This window comes from Pteropus medius, unplaced genomic scaffold, assembly GCF_902729225.1.
Source record: "Pteropus medius unplaced genomic scaffold, Ma_sr-lr_union100, whole genome shotgun sequence".
Lineage (NCBI taxonomy): Eukaryota > Metazoa > Chordata > Mammalia > Chiroptera > Pteropodidae > Pteropus > Pteropus medius.
The window spans coordinates 1,070,434-1,087,442 of record NW_024356397.1 but is presented as its reverse complement, the minus strand read 5'-3'; the positions used below and the strand labels follow the sequence as shown (position 1 = coordinate 1,087,442).

The window sequence follows — 17,009 nt, the reverse complement described above, 5'->3', positions numbered from 1 at the left end:
TCCCAGCCCGAAGGCGCAGATTGCACACCAGAAGACATACAAAGGACAGAGAAAGGAGCAGCTGGGGTCTCTAAATATCCAGAGGGAGGAGTCTGATGAGGGAATCAGGGGGCTTCATGGAGGAGGGGAGTGTGGAGCAGGTTTGGGAAGGTGAAGCAGAATCGGGCTTGGGAGAACGGAAGGTAGTGAGAACGATCTGTCGTTTTGGAGGCGAGAAAGAATGAAACCTATGCTGCAGTCCTCGTAAGAGCTTTCAGCCTGGCAGCCTGTGTCAACAGCCTTGTGCAGCTTCCCATGTGGCTCCTGTGGGGTGTGTGAGCCTTGGCAGGGGCTGTAGGGTGGGAGCAGGGGCCCTGGGTCCCTGTTTTTGTCTTCTTCTTTTGCACAAGGGGGCCACCTTTCTGGAAGTCAGGTTATCTGGGTTCCAGATTATTTTCTCCTCAACCTCCCGGACATAAATCACAAATGATTTCATTAAATGCACCTCCTGCTGGGGATGTTGGCTCATAATTCCTCTCTGATTAACCCCCACTACCCCAGCAAGTTTATAGGCCAAGAGTGGGAGGGGGCAAAGGGAGGGGAAAAGGAGGGCTGGGGGGAATCCCAGGCGGGTGATGGATGCCTCTGTCAGCCCAGCTCGTATTTATTAATAGTCTTAATACGGGAAGCAATAAAGGAAGAGAGGGATTCTATTAATTAAATCATTGTTATAATTAACTTTCATTAAAGGAGGATCAATAAAGAGGAGTTGAGATGGAGAGAGGAGAGATCCATTATCTCTAATTTCCTTGGAAGGGATTCAGGGAATAAGATGGGGTTGCTAGGAGACAGCAATGTGAGGGAAGAAGGAAGGATGTAAGATGTCATCCAGGTGGGGCTGGAAGGGGTGGGTGGGAGGGTTTCAAGTGGATGGAGACAGGGAATGGTGGGGTGGCAGTGGCTCACCTTGGGGCTCTGAAGGGAATAGGGGGTGGCTGATAAGGGAACTACTGGGATGGCAAACAAGGGGGGCTGTATGCATGGCTTGTGCTGGGCACTGCTGTGAGCGCTAGTGAGCGCGCAGGTCCTTAATAAATGCTTTATGATGCTGTGTGTGTATTCTAGCCTGTGAAACTGGTTAGAGTGGATGAATGTGTTTTTGTGACTGTGGAGTCAGAGTGTGCGCATGGGTGAGGATGGCAATGGAGGAAAAGAGGGAGGCAGGACTGGGAGGAAAATCAAGTCGTCTTTAGAGGTATGGGGTTTAGGGCATTTTTTACAAAATGGATACTCAAAGGTGTGCACTCTTGACAGGAGTAATGCCTGTCCTTTGGCCCAAAGCAACGACGATGGCTGCTATGGAGGGTGAAGAACTGAGTGGTGGGAACCTCACCTGCCTTTCAAGGCATGCACCTTGGTCCAGTAATCTGGGTCCCACTCCACCCCATCCTGGGACTAAACCCTGAGCAGAGCCGACATAAACCCACAGTTTGCTCCCTTCCCCACTGCAGTATTCCCCAAGCCAGACCTCCACCTGAAGACAAAAGTTCCTCCCTCTTCCTCTTTCTACTTGTGGCCAGTACAGCAGGAGACACAATAAGATAAAGCCACCTGGAGTCCCCCTTCCCTCTCTCACTCCTCCATCAAGGTCTAAGAGCCCGGTGTCTGGACCGTTTTTGCTCTGGTCACACCTCATGATAAGAACATATTTTATTAGAAGAGTTATACTTACAATATAAATATATTTGTCCAAATTATAGGTGTGGGGGTAGGGATATTAGGGCAAAGCTCTTATTGCTGGGGGGAAACCTGGAGAGGGAGGAAGGGCTGGGAAATGGGGGCACCTGGGGCCATTTGTTCCCCCATCCCTCACAGAAGGCACAAATGCATTATTTCCATGTGAGGACACTGAGGGGAAGGGTGGCAGGGAGGAGCGGGAGATAAGAGTACAGAAAACCTCGAAAATACAAAAAAATCCCTCCAAACTTAATATCTAATGGTATGGAAAAGGCTGAGGTGGGTGCGGAAAGCAATGGGAGTGGGGGACAGTAAGAGGAACCAATGAAGCTCAGAACCGAAAGAGACCTGCAGAGGTCGTGATGCCCATGCTGCTGCCTCAATGCAGGGCCCAGAGGAAACCCAGGGGGAATAAACACAGATCCCAAATAAGAGAGGGTAGGTGCCCCAGGGATTGGCTTTGGGGCACCAAAGAGTATGTGTGAGTGAGTGTGTGTGTGTGTGGTGGTGGTGGTGTGGTGGCTGGTGAAAGTGAGAGAAGCAACCAGGGCTTGGAGGCGCTGATTCTATTCCTCCTGGGGAATGCTTCCTCCATCCTGGCTCCTCCAAAACAGCTTTCAGTGGGTAAATTCAGCCACTGCTTCCAAGAAGGACCTCTGCCTGGACAAAAGAGCCGGGTAGGAAAGGATGAAGTTGGAGAGCTTAGGGTGAAAAGAGCACATGGGAGTGGTTCTTAGGGAACAGACTATCGTGGAACTCACTGTGTTGGAAAAGAGGCATGAGACTTAAGTGTGTGTCTGTGCATAAGTATGTCGTATGTGCGTGTGTGTGTTCGTGCTTGTACTAGGGAGGGGTTAGATCACTCAAAGGTGAAGGGGTCCTGGGTGCTGAAAAAGAAATGTCCATCCATGTGGTCCTCCAGGGCATCCTTGTCACTCTCAGCTGGGAAGCGCTCCTTACAAATAGGGCACTCCTTCCATGGAGGGGTGGCAGGGCCCCCAGTGTTGGCCTCTGACAAGGGACCCACTGTAAAGCCACTACAAAGAGACAGAGAGGAAAGGAGAGGGTCAGTCTGCTCTATTGCCTTGACTCGTGGACCTCAGGGAGAGGGACCCATGTGCCTGGGCTCCCAGATTCCTGTTCCTAATGCAGCATCCTAGTAGTTCTCTCCTAGTCTCTCCCACAGCATATTTCTCCCCACAATACTGGAAGACTTAGTTTCCCTGGCTCCCGCCAACCTTCTTTAGTCCCTGCTGGTCTCTGTAGTACAGAGCCCATCCCCCAACCTCCTGCTCTCCTCCCTCCATCTCCGTCTGCTGCCTAATGAGGCTGAAAATGAGTCTGACATCGTCCTTCATCTTCCTGCTCCAACCAAGAAGGATGACAGCATCACTCCCACCCTGCCCTTAGCGGATCTCACATCCAGGCAGAGCTAGTGATAAAATTTCTCTTACCCCTGCCTTTCCCTCTTGACCTGCTGTGGAAGGCGGAGGAGGCAATCTGATATCTGATTTCCCCATCCCTGCTGCTTTACCACCCAAAGGGTTTCCCCAGGGAAGTCACAGAAGAGGGACAGCATCTCAGGGGTGATCAGATAGATGCTGGATCTCAGTTTTCTCCCTGTTCCTGTCCCTGGGGGCTTGGTCACCTCCCTTCCTCCCCCAATGGAGCCTAGGTACCTACCTGGTAGTTGGGAAAGGGGTAGGGGCAGGAGAGAGGGGATGCAGGGCAATTTGGGCTCCACGGAGGATGGTGCTAGAACAATACAGAAGCCAGTTAAAGGCAGGGCCTCTGAGTGCACATGTGCATTGATAAGCTGAGGGGAGGGATTACCTCCTGGGAAGGCACCTGGGATTTGGAATTGTGGGTAATTTTCAGTGTCAATCATACCTATGTCTCCTTTTCTTGGCTGGGGCCAAGAAGAGGGAGGTTAGGGGAAGGGCAGGGAGACTGTTCACCTGCATGCCCTTTCTGGCATTCTCCCATTTCCCTCCTGTCCGCCCCCTTCTGCACTCACCTGGCCATATCATAGAAGGCATTGCCCAGTTCAGGAAGCAGCAGGTTGGCCTCCTCACCCCCACTCTGCACAGCTGCCATCAGGACTGACTTCTCATCTTCAGCTTCCTAGGCACCAAAGAGATAGGTTGGGTTTTCAGCTAGTGTCCCAGGATAGAGGAGTACCATATTGGGACAGATAATGAAAGAGTAGTCCAGGTCAGTACAGAGAACAGTGGGCTGTCATAAGAGTGAGGCAGGAAAAGTGTTTTGGTGGGGGCTTGGGGATAAGAAGAGGAGTGTGGAGAACAGTTACTCACAGCAGTGAGGCTTTGGGTCAGATTAGGTTTTGGGGTGCTGTCCACTGGATGACCCTGAAGACAGGCTGGGCCTGCCTCCTTTCACGTAAGAAAAAATGAGACCCCTGTATGGCTAAGACTTCCTGCTCTGGAGGCTGGGCCACTGGGCTTGGTCCTACCCCGTCTTCACTGCTCACCGAGTCAGAGCTACTGTCCTCAGCTGGCCCTGAGAGGTGGGGAGCAATGGGAGCTGGTTGGCTGATGACAACTAGAGGAGAAGCTCTCGTGGCCCAGCAGGAGAGGAGCCTGGGTCTCCATGCTCACATAGGCCATACGGTGGGAGCCTCATGTCTTCGGGGGATTCATCCTCTGAGTCTGTCAGAGCTGCTGGGCAGCCTGCAGGCAGAACAGGAAGAGAAGAAGGATGTATTGTTAGAGGGTTGGATCAGCTCTGGCTCCTTTAGATAAGGGATATAGTTAAATTAGATAGGGGCCAGGGTCTGGGAAGGAAAAAGGCAAAACACAGAAGGTACAGGCAGCTCCCAGAGGGGTCACATGGAGCTTTCCCCAGAAGGAGAAGGAAGAGCGGGAAAGAGGTGTTACAAGATTGGGGGTGTACAGACTCAGCCCTGCAGCAGCTTCCTCATCCTCTGTGGCAGCGTCCTCATTCCACTTCTCATCTGCTACCTTCTCCAGGCGGGCTTCCAGCTTTCTCATGTACTCTAGTAGTTCCTGGAGTTGGGAAGGAAAGAAGTGAGGTGTTAGAGGCTGAGAAGATGCTAACTTTACTAACCTGCAGAGCCTTTTCTTGATTCATGATTAAATCTGAGCTCCTTAGGATTACATACCTTTACTGAAGGGTGGGGCAGCTTAAGGTAGATCCTCACCACCCCTCACAAAGGCCCTTCTTCACTCTGTACATCCCTCCCTTCCGCCAGCAATTGTCTCCTGTCCTGCCAAGTCAGCTAATAAGAGGAGCCATGGTGCCATTTTTAGCTTCTGGGCCCTCTTAGAAATACCAGTTTCTCGGCCAAGAGATAACAAGAACATACAAAGTTTCTAGACCCCAAGTCCTCAGTTCTGGTGTCTAGGGGGCCTGAGTTAGGGGTTCTCACCTGCTTCTCCTCCTGCAACTGTTCCTTTTCCTTCTGGAGCACACGCAGGGCTGACCGCAGCTCTGTCAGCTCCCGCTTACTCTCTGACAATTGCACCTAAGGGAAAAGGGCCAGGTGCAGTCTGAAGCCTTGAATGTACCTCCAAGAACCTGGGCTCTGGGCTCTGGGACCTGGACCAACAAACTAGAAGTACTTCTCTCCATGCCTTTGTTTCTCTCTTGCCCAAACACACATAGGGGAAACTCCAACATTTTTTTCATGAGTCTTTTGTCTTGGTTGAGGGAGATTCAGTTGCCTGAATCCTAGTTTCTGCCTCTCGAATGGAGACCTGGATGACTGCTCTGGGCTGGGCTGCAAAGGCCTTGGTCATAGTAGGGCCACTCTAAAATTCTTTTAAGTCATCACTACTACACCCAGAATGTGTGCCCTGAGAGCAGAAAGGGACACTGCATGTTTCAAACCCGTGAGGGCTGAGAGGTGTGCAAGTGAGATGCCGCCTCCAACATATAAGTGAGCACCTTGCACTTTTGAGCCCACACCTAAGACGGAGGGGCATTGGCCTCAGGAAGCCATGAGACCAGGACTCAGGGGTGGCTAGGCACCTCACCAGGCTAGAATCCTTTTCCCGGGCCAGTTCAGTCTTGAGCACTTGATTCTGTGTCCTCTCTTCTTGAATGGCCTTTTCCAGCCGAAGTATTTCTGCACTCAGCTTCAGGATCTTGTCCTTCTCTGCCTGGGAGATGGCCAGAAAGGAAAATAGCAGGTTGAAGGCAAAGGGATGCCCCTGGCAACAGCACCATCTCTCATCGTATCCCTTCATTTAATTGAATCTTTTGGGAACAATTTTCCCTTCCTGCCTTCCTCATTCCTTCACTTCCTTGAATGAAGGGACCTGACAGGAAGGCACCTTGCTGATCAGGAATGGCATACGGCATAGCTTGGTGCCTAGAATGGTAAATGTTTCTGAATCAAGATGCTAACTAAGTTGCTATGGAGACCAGGGTTGAGACACTCTGCTTAGGGATGGGTCACACCTAGATGGTGAAGTGTTCCTCCCTCATAGCCCCTGCCCCTCAAGTCTTCTGAAGTTCCCACCACCCACTTTCTCTCCTCCCAGGAGATCTGACCACATAGAGGTGAGCCTGCCAGGTCCCCACACTGCTCTACCTCCACACTCTGCAGCATCCCTGCCCGCTCCTTGCTCCATTGGCTTTTTTCCTCCTTCAAGTGCAGACTGAGCTCAGCCAGCCTGCCGTTGACTTCAGCCACTTCCAGGCGGCTGTGGTGTAACTTGGCTATGGTGCGGTCCCTGGCTCTGGCTGCGCTGGCCAACTCTTCCCCAAGAAGAGCGGCTTTCTGCTGGCTTGAAGCTGCAAGCTCCTGGGCCCCTCGAAGCTGCTCCTTCAGGGGCTCCAGCTCAGCCTCAGAAGAAAAGATGAAATGGAGATCAGGGCTCCCAGTGAGTCATCATGAACCAGGGAGGCTTCCCCCCGACCCCCCGCATCAGGACTCAGGATTGGGTTGTTAAATCTTTAGCCATGTCTTTCCCCATACTTTTCTACAACTACCCCTTGGAACTTTCTCTGCTTCTTGTTGCCTAGGGTTTCACTCACCACCCGCTGCTGGGCCTGGTTTAGGGTGTCCTTCATCTGGGCCACCTTGTCCTTCAGTCTCTGGACCTGAGCACCCTGCTCCTCCTGCCGGCCCTTGGCCTCCTGGAGTTCCAAATTCAAGCGACGATTCTCCTGTTGTGCCATTTGGAGCTCGGCCTGATGGAGGTGGAGAGTAGGTAAAGAAAGGGGTATGTATATTTGGGGTGCCCAGGGACCACTGTGATGAGAGAGGTCAAGGTTCTACTTCTCAGATTTAACACAGACTCAAGCATTCAGTTCTTGCCAGCCCTCCTTGGGTTCTCAGCTGAAAGTGGCTTAATTCTAAACATCTAGTCTCCAGCTCCCAAAACGAGGTATCCTGTCAGAGCCTAGGATCTTACATGAATCTAGGTATCCCGTGTCCCATTTCTGCTTCCACACTCTTCCTTTTAAATCAAAACACAGTCTGGGTATCCTATAGGCCCTGCAAACTCAGCATATTCTTCCAGGCTACCATAGGCATTTCCACTTTTATTTCTGTCCATGGTACTAACTGCTTCGCAAGTCACTCAGATATCTTGGTGCCATGCTTGGCTATGTTCTCTTCCTAGTGGCCCACAGAAAAGCCTATTGCTTCTCCATCTTCCATCTTGTTCACAGGCATTTTCTCTTTTCTATCTCCATGACCACGTTAGCTTAGGCTCTGGTCATTTCTTGCTTGGACTGCTTAATAATCTTACAACTAGTTTATTTTCCACAAGGCAATCAGATTAATCTTAAGTACAGTTCTTTAAATCATCAATGCCTCTTACTGCTTGCAGAATAAAGATTAAACTCAAGATCATTTACAATCTGATGTAGGCCTTACTGCAAACTCTTTACCCACACATTCAACTGCCCTGAGTGTTCTGGGTGTTCTAAGCCTTTGCTCATGTTTTCCCATTCCTACAATGGCTTCCTTTCATCTCTGTTTATTCAAATTCTACCTATCCTTCGTTGCTGAGCAAATAGTTTTCAAACAATCTTTTACAGAAGACTAGGGTTCTGAGAAAGCCATTTAGAAGTTCTGCAAGTATTTGGCTTAAACTTCTAAATTATTAAAAACTCTAATAAAACAATGATGCACAAACTCACAAGTTAACACATTAGAGATCACCAATCCACTGACATGTGCTTCCAGGTTAATTCATTTTTGTGCAGATATCATAATAAAGTTTCTACTGTATTTTCTATTGAAGTGAAGAACAAACAGATTGCAAGGTGGATAGTTTAAAAATTATTATCAATTTGCACTCACTTGTGTGTGACTCAAGGTGTTTTCAATATTGTACAACCAAAACAAATTCAGAGATACATTGGTTGCTAAGGCTGACAGAACAGTCATCCATAACCTCTAATTTCAAGGTTTGGTATCCATCAAAATTACCTAATTGCTTTCATGACTTTATAAGTAAATGTTATACTTTTAAATTTATAAAAATAAATTCATAGTAGTAAAATATTGCTTTTATTTTATTCAGTGAGGTTTCACTTAAGATGTAAAACTTCATTGCAGAGTGGGCAGAAAGGGTTATACTGCTAAAAAAATTTAGAAATACTAGGCTAATTTATGCCCTCTTTTTAAAAGTTCTTTCTAATGTCCCTAATAAGACGTTCCCCCATTTACCTCCATGGAGCATCATGACACTTTATTATACTCTCTGTGACACTTACTATGTTCCCCTTTGACAAATCCTGATTTGTGTATATGACTTGTGTTCCCTAGGAGAGTGTACACAACGTTTTCTTTACATTTTTATCCCCTTTGGTGCCCAGCACTCAGAAGAGACTCAATGAACGCTGGATGAACAACTGAGAAAGCAAATCAACCCTGAGCCCTTACCTCACTTTGCTCCTTATCTGCATGCACTTCCTTCAGTTGCCCAAGGAGCTTCTCTTGTTCCCGAGTCAGGGCCTTCACTGTGTCCCTAACCCTGTGAATAGAAGGATGGGATATCAGATAACTGACTGGTCACCAGAGAAGGAATGAAGGCCATGCACTTCTGGCTTAAGATCTTCTACTGGTGGTCCCCTAGGCCCAGACTTCTACTTCTCTCTGGAATGCTCAAATCCCCAAACCAAGACAATCTTGTTCTGAGCCCCAAGTACCTAAGATTCCTGGTTCTAGAGCACAATCTAGAAATAAACAATTTTTTCCTTTTCTTTATTGTATCACTTTAAGGAATGTTCTGTTGATGGCTCCCTTGTTGTTTTCATTCAGTCAAGAGACTTGAATCCAGTCTCTTCTAGAAATGCTGATTATAAACTTTTGGTCTAGGTTAGAAGTTGGCAGACTTTTTCTGTAAAAGGCCTAACAGTAAATATTTTAGGCTTTACAGGCCATGTGGTTTCTGTGGCAACTACTCAACTCTGCCACTGTAGTGTGGAAACAGCATAGACTATAAGTAAATGAGAGAGCATGGCTGTTCCAATAAAACTTTATTTATAAATGCTGAAATTTGAATTTCATGTATTTTCCCATGTAAAAAAATTTCCCATGTCAACCATTAAAAATTGTCAAAACCATTTTTACCTCAGGGGTTATTAAAAAACAAGTAGCAGGTGAGATCTGGCACATGGGCCATAGTTTGCTAAACCCTGGTGTAGACAGTCTTTAATCTTTTCCAAATGCTCAGTCTGATCCCTGCTTTTCTATTCCATGATCTAGAACCTAGACACTTAGTCTCTCTCTAAGGCAAGACTAATATATCCTGGACTGAAGAAGCCTCAGGGATCAACTCACTTTTTACTCTTGGATAGAATGCCTCTTTTCTTTAAAGAATTAAAAAAAATATCAAATCTACCAGAACTAAATTAATGAAAATTATGTCATTTGATAAAAGAAAGAATTAGAGTATTTCTCCTGATGAAATCTGAAGAATAGGCAGGGGAGCTGGTCAATATTTGTGCTATTTTGTAGAAATAATAATTGTCTGGTAGAAGAAAGAAATTTATTCTATGTGGCTCCAGAGGTCTAAACCAGGACCAATGGTTAAAAGTTATAGGATGGTAGAGTTTGGCTCAATACAAGAGATACAAAAATAACAGCTGTCCGATATTGAAAAAAGCTGCCTTCTAAGATAGTGATCTTCTCTTACATACCCTCTTAAATACCTTATATCCCTCTCAATGCAAAGATACTATGATTTATACCTTTTTTTCAGGGGAGAGATTCCCTAACATTCATAGATCACCAGTTTTAACATTTCCTAATAGTGAGAACAGAGTCTAATCTTATTCTTTGCTGTGATAAAATCTGAAATCCATCCTCTCTTAACTTGCATTGACTATTCTACCCATTCTTTTTTTCCAAATCCTCTACTCCTAGCTCCTGCTTAGCCTTTGCTGCACGATAAATGGTTAACTATGATTGCTGCTGAAGTTGAGGAATACAGAATAGGTTAGGAAAGATGGAAGGGAGCCTAGGCAGAAAAAGATATCCTTAGTAATTGGAATACCCTACGTAATGAGGTTGATAAGGGAAAAAGAAACCATGTGAGATAGAGTGTAGCCTTGCTTGCCTGAAACAGAAAGCTGGAGTTCCGGGGTCATAGGAAATGACGGGAAGTAATGGGAAGAGAGGAGGTCTCCTCACCTGTCTAGCTCCACCTCCTTTGTCAGAACTTTGTCACTGATGGTCTGGATATCATCTTCCAGCTCCAGGATGCGTGCCACGTGGTCTCCCTGCTGCCGGCTCAGGATGTCCCTCTCTTCAGTGAGCTCCCCGTGGGACCGGGAAAGCCCCTAGAATTAAAGTTCCCCCAGAAAAAGAGAGAAGTTGACACTCATCTCAAAGAGTGCAACATACCAGAGTTTGACTGTGCCCACCTCCCTACCCAGTCACCTTCCTCGAAAAAGAAACTAAAGGAATATTCCCTTACTGGTGAATACAGTGAGCCACCTCTGCCCTGCCTCAGCATTCCTGTGTTCAAAGAACTGTATCTCATTACAAATTTGGGATGTGTATCCTCTCATATCAACTTTAATCCCACTTGTTAGCCCTTAAACCTATTTCTCTGATGCCAAAAATAGCCCATGAACGTCTCCCCTTTATCCTCTTCACTAGGTTCAGATTTTGGACCCTAGGTGAGCAGCTAGGTCTGTCCCCTATGTGGCCCAACTCTCACCTTGTATTGCTCCATCAGCTCTGCATGCTCCTGCCTGGCAGTTGCCAGAGCCATCTCGAGCTCCTGCACTCGGCTCCTCAGCTCCATGACCTGCCCCTCCAGCTGCAGCTTCAGTTGCATCAGGTCATTCCTCTCTTGCTGGCTCTCATCCAGCTGGTTCTACAGGGGGCAGGATGGAAAGAGAGGTATGCTTGTGAAGTACCCATTCCAAGGTCCCTTTCCAATTATTCTGCAGATGCATTTCAGGGTTGGGAAGTTACATCAGCACAGGCTACAAAGAGGCAAGTAAGGGGAGGCTTTGTGTGCTACTGAAGCCTGCCCACCACCCAGGAGACATACCAGCTGGCACTCTTAACTGCTTACCCCTCTCTTACCATTCCCCACCCAAGGCCTGGTCCCTGCTTCACTTAGCAACTGCAGGGACCCTTGTCTTTCTCAATCTGCACAGACAAAAAGGATGGCTCCCCTCATTTCACTCTATCTGTTCTGGAATCAGACAGATGTGGGTTTAAATCTCCAATACAATCCTTATTAGTTATGTGACTGTGAACAAGTGACTTAACTTCTCTGAGTCTCTGTGTCTTCATTTGTAAGGTGATCCCTTAGTATAGGTTGTTGTAAGGTAATAGTAATGAAAATAATAAATGTAAAAACAACACAGGGTAGAAGCTCATACATCTCTTGACTCATGTGTTGATTCCATGTGTATAGAGCATTCTAGAGGGTAGGAGTTTATCTAAATCACAGATAAGCTACTCATTTTCCCCTTCTAAGCCTTCCTCAGACTTGTCCTCCTGTCTGGGGAGTGTGCTTCCTCCCTACCTAGCCCTGGCCCTCACCTTCCTCAGGGAGTCTTCCTTGCTAATGTCTACTTCCACTCCTGAATTCTTCTCTATTTGGTCCAACAGAAAAATAATATGAGCCACATGTATAATTTAAAATTTTCTAGTAGTCACTTTAAAAAAATTACTAATAAGAAACAAATGAAATAAATTTTAACAATATTTTCTCTAACTCAGTCTACCTGAAATATTATCATTTCAACATGTAATCAATATAAAAAGTTATGAAAATCTTTTACACTCTTTTTTTTTTAAAACTAAGTCTTCAAAATCCGGTATGTGGTTTACTCATACAGTACATCTCAATTTGGACCAGTCATGTTTAAAGTGCTCAAGAGCCACATGTGGGTGGCACCTTTGGTACTAGACACAGCAGGCCTGGGGCCATACCTATCTGCTCTCACTCTTCATCTATCCTGGAAGTGGGTCTCATCCTCCCCTTCCTCTGGCTGTTCCTTCCCTGGAGTGGCCTCACTCTACCCTCTGCATCTTCCTCCAGGGATATAGGCAGGATATAGCACTTGAAGAAGGAAGGATCAAAAAGCTCTTATGAAATCTTGAGTGATGTTGGCCCGTGGGTGGCTTGCTTTTCTGCCCTACATGTTCATGTCTATGTTAGATTGAGACTTTCTTGAAGGCAAGACTTTCTGTAACTCTCAATGAGGTCTCCAGCTGCAGCTACAGCTGAGGGGAGGGTGCAGTGGGAAGGGGTCCCTTGCTGTCCTCCCACTCTTTTTCCCAGGAACAGCTCTGCTGCTGTTCTCACCTGAAGCACAGTTGCCTTGGGGACAACAAGCAGGATGTCAGAGCCGCTGTCAGTCTCTTCCAGAGTCACTAGTTCATCCATGGGCCTTGGCTCTCGGAACTGGAAAGGGGGACTCTGCCCACACACCCGGCCCTGGCGGTTCACGTATCTGAACTGGTAGAGCTGGGCTCCTGGTTTGGGCAGGTAGCTGGCTGTAGGAAGAAGAATGAACCCAGGACCCCAATATGATCTGAGGTGCCCCTGGTATATCAAATTATCCACTGTCTTTGGCTCTGGCTCCTTGCTCTCTGTTCTGTATTTTGTTTTCTCTCTTCTCCACTTCCCACAGGCTATTTCTGTTCCCTGGGATAATCTTCTCTCTCCTTTCTGCCTAGTTCTCTCCTTCTTCTCTTTCCCAAACCTACCCTCCTTAATAATAATAGTAACAATAATAATAGTAACTATTTATTGAGTGCCCACAATGTATCAGGCACTTGCTAACAGTTTTACCTATATCATTTAAAATCCTTACATTATTCCTGCAAGCCAGGCATCCCCTTTTACTGCTAAAATAACAAACACAGAGAGGTTAAGTATTTTTGCCTAAGATCAAATAGCTTGTAAGTATTAGAGCTGAGATTTGAACCCAGGTCTTTAGAATCCAATGATTCTAAATATATGACACCACCTTTTCTTCTTCCCTACTCTCTAGTTCCTCCATCTTTTGGTAGGAGGCAGGATTAGCTGCCCTCCACAACTCCTTCCATCCCTAAGTTTCTGATTCTGTGATAGTCCCATAATTCCATGTCTGCTAAATCCTATTGGATATATATATTTTATTTATTTATACTTATTTTTTCCTGTCCTGTGTCTAACTTTTATGTTTCTGAGCCGACTTCCTTTTTCCAAACCTCTATCCCCTTGGTTCCTCCTTCCCAGTTTTCCATCTTCCCTTATACCTTGGAACTGGACACTGGCATGGACAGGGGAACCATCAGATGCACTTTCAGGCACTGAAGACCACACAAACGTGTGGTAATCCCGAACACAGGCAGCCTCCACCTGTGAGAGCCCAAGATGGGAGAGAATTATGGTGATGGAACTACCAGCTATGGATGGTAGAAAGGGATGATAGAATGGTGTTACAGGGGCGAGGATGATGAGAGAGAGGAAAAGTGAAGGGACACAAATGTGTCAGGAGAGAGCAAACCTCAAATGGGTAGGTGAGCTTTGCTTATACAGACAGCCTCTGTCACATCTTTTTCCTGTGACGTCTTTTTCCCTTCTTTATCAACACAAGATTGAGAATTCAAGAACCTCAATCTTGTGTTTGTCTTATTCCAACCAACCCATGGCTCATGAGCCTGAGCCAAAAGGGGTTCCAGGGATACCTTGAAGATGCCAATCCAGTCACTGGCACTGGGCACGGTGCCTGGGGGAAGGGTGTAGTGACATTCCACCTTGGTGTTGGGGATGTAGGTCCGGGCTACATTCAGAAAGCTGACTCCACACCGAGATGGTGCCCGGTTTAGTGATGATTCTTCCATTCTGCCCTCCTGCGAAACAAAGGATAAATATCCTAAAGTCTCTCCACTCCATTTTTCCCCTCAACTTCATCCCCTCCTAACTACAGTCCCTGCCACTACACCTGGAGATGAAGGCATATCTACTGTCTAGTCCCTAAGGGTTATAGCAGGGGTCCCTAACCCCTAGGATGCGGACCGGTACCACCAGTACCACAACTGGGCCGCCAGCAGAAGATGAGTGACGGGCAAGCAAAGTTTCATCTATATTTGCAGCTGCTCCCCAGCGCTAGCATCACTGCCTCAGCTCCACCTCAGACCATCAGCCATTAGATTCTTATAGGAGCACTGGTCTCTGGCACCAAAAAGGTTGGGGACCGCTGGGTCATAGGACCCTTTTAGATGTATCACTCTTAGTCTATATGACATAAGTCTGGCCTTCCAAGTCAGTCCACATCCTGTCTCACACTGCACCCACTCTGAATCATAGACTCTTTCTAGAGTTAAGATCTCTAATTTCTGCTCCCTTTTCACTGCCCCCCCCAATTAAATCTGTTTCCTAGGCTCTGTGGTACCCCCTTTTTTACCTCTTAACATCCTTGAGCATTCCGAATTCTTCAGCCTCCATCTCCACATCCCATCCCCCATATATTTTTGGCTCTTGAATTCAAAATCCAACTGAGGTGTGAGGCCTCCTCATTCTGAGCCAGTCTCTCTCTGCCCACTCTTGGGCTTGTTAACCCAACTGTGCACAGGAATGGCTTATGACACCTGAAAACAACAACTAATCTCTGAAGTAATGATTGAGTCTTCAGAGCTAGAATATGGGAGAGGAAACAGTCCAATCCTCAGGCTCCCTCTCTGAGCTATCTACCCCATGAAAAAAAAAAAAAAAAAAAAAAAAAAAAGAAAGCAAGCAAGCTTCCACTCTCATCCAAGAGACAAAGGGAAAGGGAGGATATAAGAAAAGACAGGTTCTGTCCTCAACTTCATTACTCCAGGAAGCCAAGAATTCTGGAGGCGGCTGCTACAAGGGTGGAGTGAAACACTAAGCAGGAACGTAGTGGTGTGGGGAGATGGAATGGGGGGCAGGGCCTGAAGCCAGGAAAGCCCCACCCCTGGGCAGGGGACAGACTGGAAGGTGGGAAGTAAGGGGCCCTCAGAAGGGGAAATATATATATATATAATATTCAGAGAAGGAAGAGATAGTTCAAAAAAACCTAACGTTCTTATCTTTGGGTCTTGCCTGAAGCAAGACTATAAACCTTCTAGTTTGACTATATGTTAACCCAGCTTCAGTATTTCCCTCCCCATCTTCTCTCTGCTTCCCTTAGCCTTATTTTTAAGTGCTTGAATCCCTCCATCTGCTTGGACTGGTAGTTGGAGGTACACTATAGGATGAGATTGAGAGGAAGATTGAGATTGGTAGTTGGAGGTACACTATAGGATGTTTCAAGTTAAGTAGGGAGAGTTAATGGGAAAATATGGGGGTGGGGTGAGAAAAGATAACAATAACAATCAAGAGAACTCCTCGGTCCAGGGCTGTGAGAAGACCATCGTCATCTCTCTAGTCCACTAATCTTCATCCCAGTCAGCCACAACTGACAGCATCCGGCATCCAATCAGTCATAGATAGCCACTAGTCATGTGTATGCTTCCAAACATCACAAACCCACACCAGGCTGAAGTCAGGGGGTTAGGAACTTTAAAAGAAGACAGAAACTAGGTAGAGAAAGAAAAGTGGGGGCCAACTTTACAAAACGGAACAACTTCTACCTCTAAAAAAGGGACTGAATTGAGAAAAAGAAGTTTCTTCGGATTTTCATCTCTTTAAAAAATCGCTAGTTAAAACCAGTCCATGTTTTCTCCAAATACAATTTTCTGGCTTTCTAACGGGGCGGGAGGATCAATTGCCCCAAAGATCTAAGCCTGGGGAATCCCAAATACTCTCACAAATAAAATCCTTAACAGTTTGAAACATTCCCCAGGCCCGAAAGAGCTCTGGGCACCTAAGGTGTATGCGTGTAGCCAGACTGAGGTGTTCGCACTCTGCAGGCGTCTAGAGTTCCTTGACGTTCTACATCTTGTAAGGTTTTATCCCCAGGGAGTCAGTGTCGTAAAGCTTTTGGATTGGGGGGCAGGAATGAAGGGGAAGGGAAGGGTTGTGGGGGCCAAGTCTTGCATGGGTGAAAAAGAGCAAAGATTTCAGCCTCTCCCCACCTCCCTTAAGCGTATCAAGCTTTACAGAGAAGGATTGAGAGGAAAGTGAACACAATGAGGGGTCAACCTCTTGATTAGGGCCCCCTTGAGACCAAGAACTCCCCAAACAGTGGGGGTGGCTTCTTCAGTACGGAAAGCGTTAAAACCCAAACGCTCCTGCATCGCCTTTATAGTCTCCTTAGCTTATCCCTTCACAGACTGGAAAGCGGGGTGACTCCCCATAAGATCGCCCCCAAATTAGGCCAAGTTTCTTACCCCACAGACGGATCAGCTGTTCCCTCACCTTTCACCAACAACAAAAACAGCACTCCGACTCCTAGAGAGGAGGGAGAAGAGCGGGCGCGAGGCTTTCTGGGGTTTGTGGTTCCTCCGCGCCCTTTTGCCGGCGAACCTCCTAGGATCCGGGACTACATGTCACAGGAGGCTGTGCGCAAGGAGGGCGGAGTAGGGGGCGGTCGTGACTGCGGCCTCACTATTGCAGTCTGGGATGCGTAGTTCTCACCACCATGACAGTAAACGAGGGTGTGGCCATCAAAGGACTTCACGGCCCATGATTCCTTAGGAGGGGGCAGGCTGTGTTAGTGGTGACTGCTGGTTTGTAACGTGCGTGGTTGGGGGTGGGGAGGAGTTAAGGCTCTAACGCCTTCCGTACAGTACTTTACAGAGATCCCCAACGAGATAGTCTTTCGTTCACTTTCAACCGCAGCGAGCTGTTAGATAGGCGGTATTGTTATCCATACTTTACAGAGGAAGAAACTAAAGCCCAGAACGGTTAGGGAACCGGTCTAAAGTATCA

General features: G+C 47.1%; 1 protein-coding gene across 1 annotated transcript; it reads right to left on the bottom strand.

Moving 5' to 3' along the window:
• Positions 1–1,671: 1,671 nt before the first annotated feature.
• CALCOCO1 (calcium binding and coiled-coil domain 1) lies at positions 1,672–16,609 on the bottom strand. The gene is given in 16 exon segments (XM_039862096.1): positions 1,672–2,753; positions 3,734–3,840; positions 4,208–4,290; positions 4,293–4,406; positions 4,634–4,742; positions 5,126–5,221; positions 5,733–5,858; positions 6,293–6,547; positions 6,739–6,894; positions 8,600–8,690; positions 10,352–10,500; positions 10,884–11,042; positions 12,492–12,682; positions 13,430–13,532; positions 13,862–14,026; positions 16,469–16,609. Coding segments are annotated over 15 exon segments (2,073 nt in total). The 5' UTR covers positions 14,018–14,026; positions 16,469–16,609; the 3' UTR covers positions 1,672–2,575.
• Between the last annotated feature and the right edge of the window lie 400 nt (positions 16,610–17,009).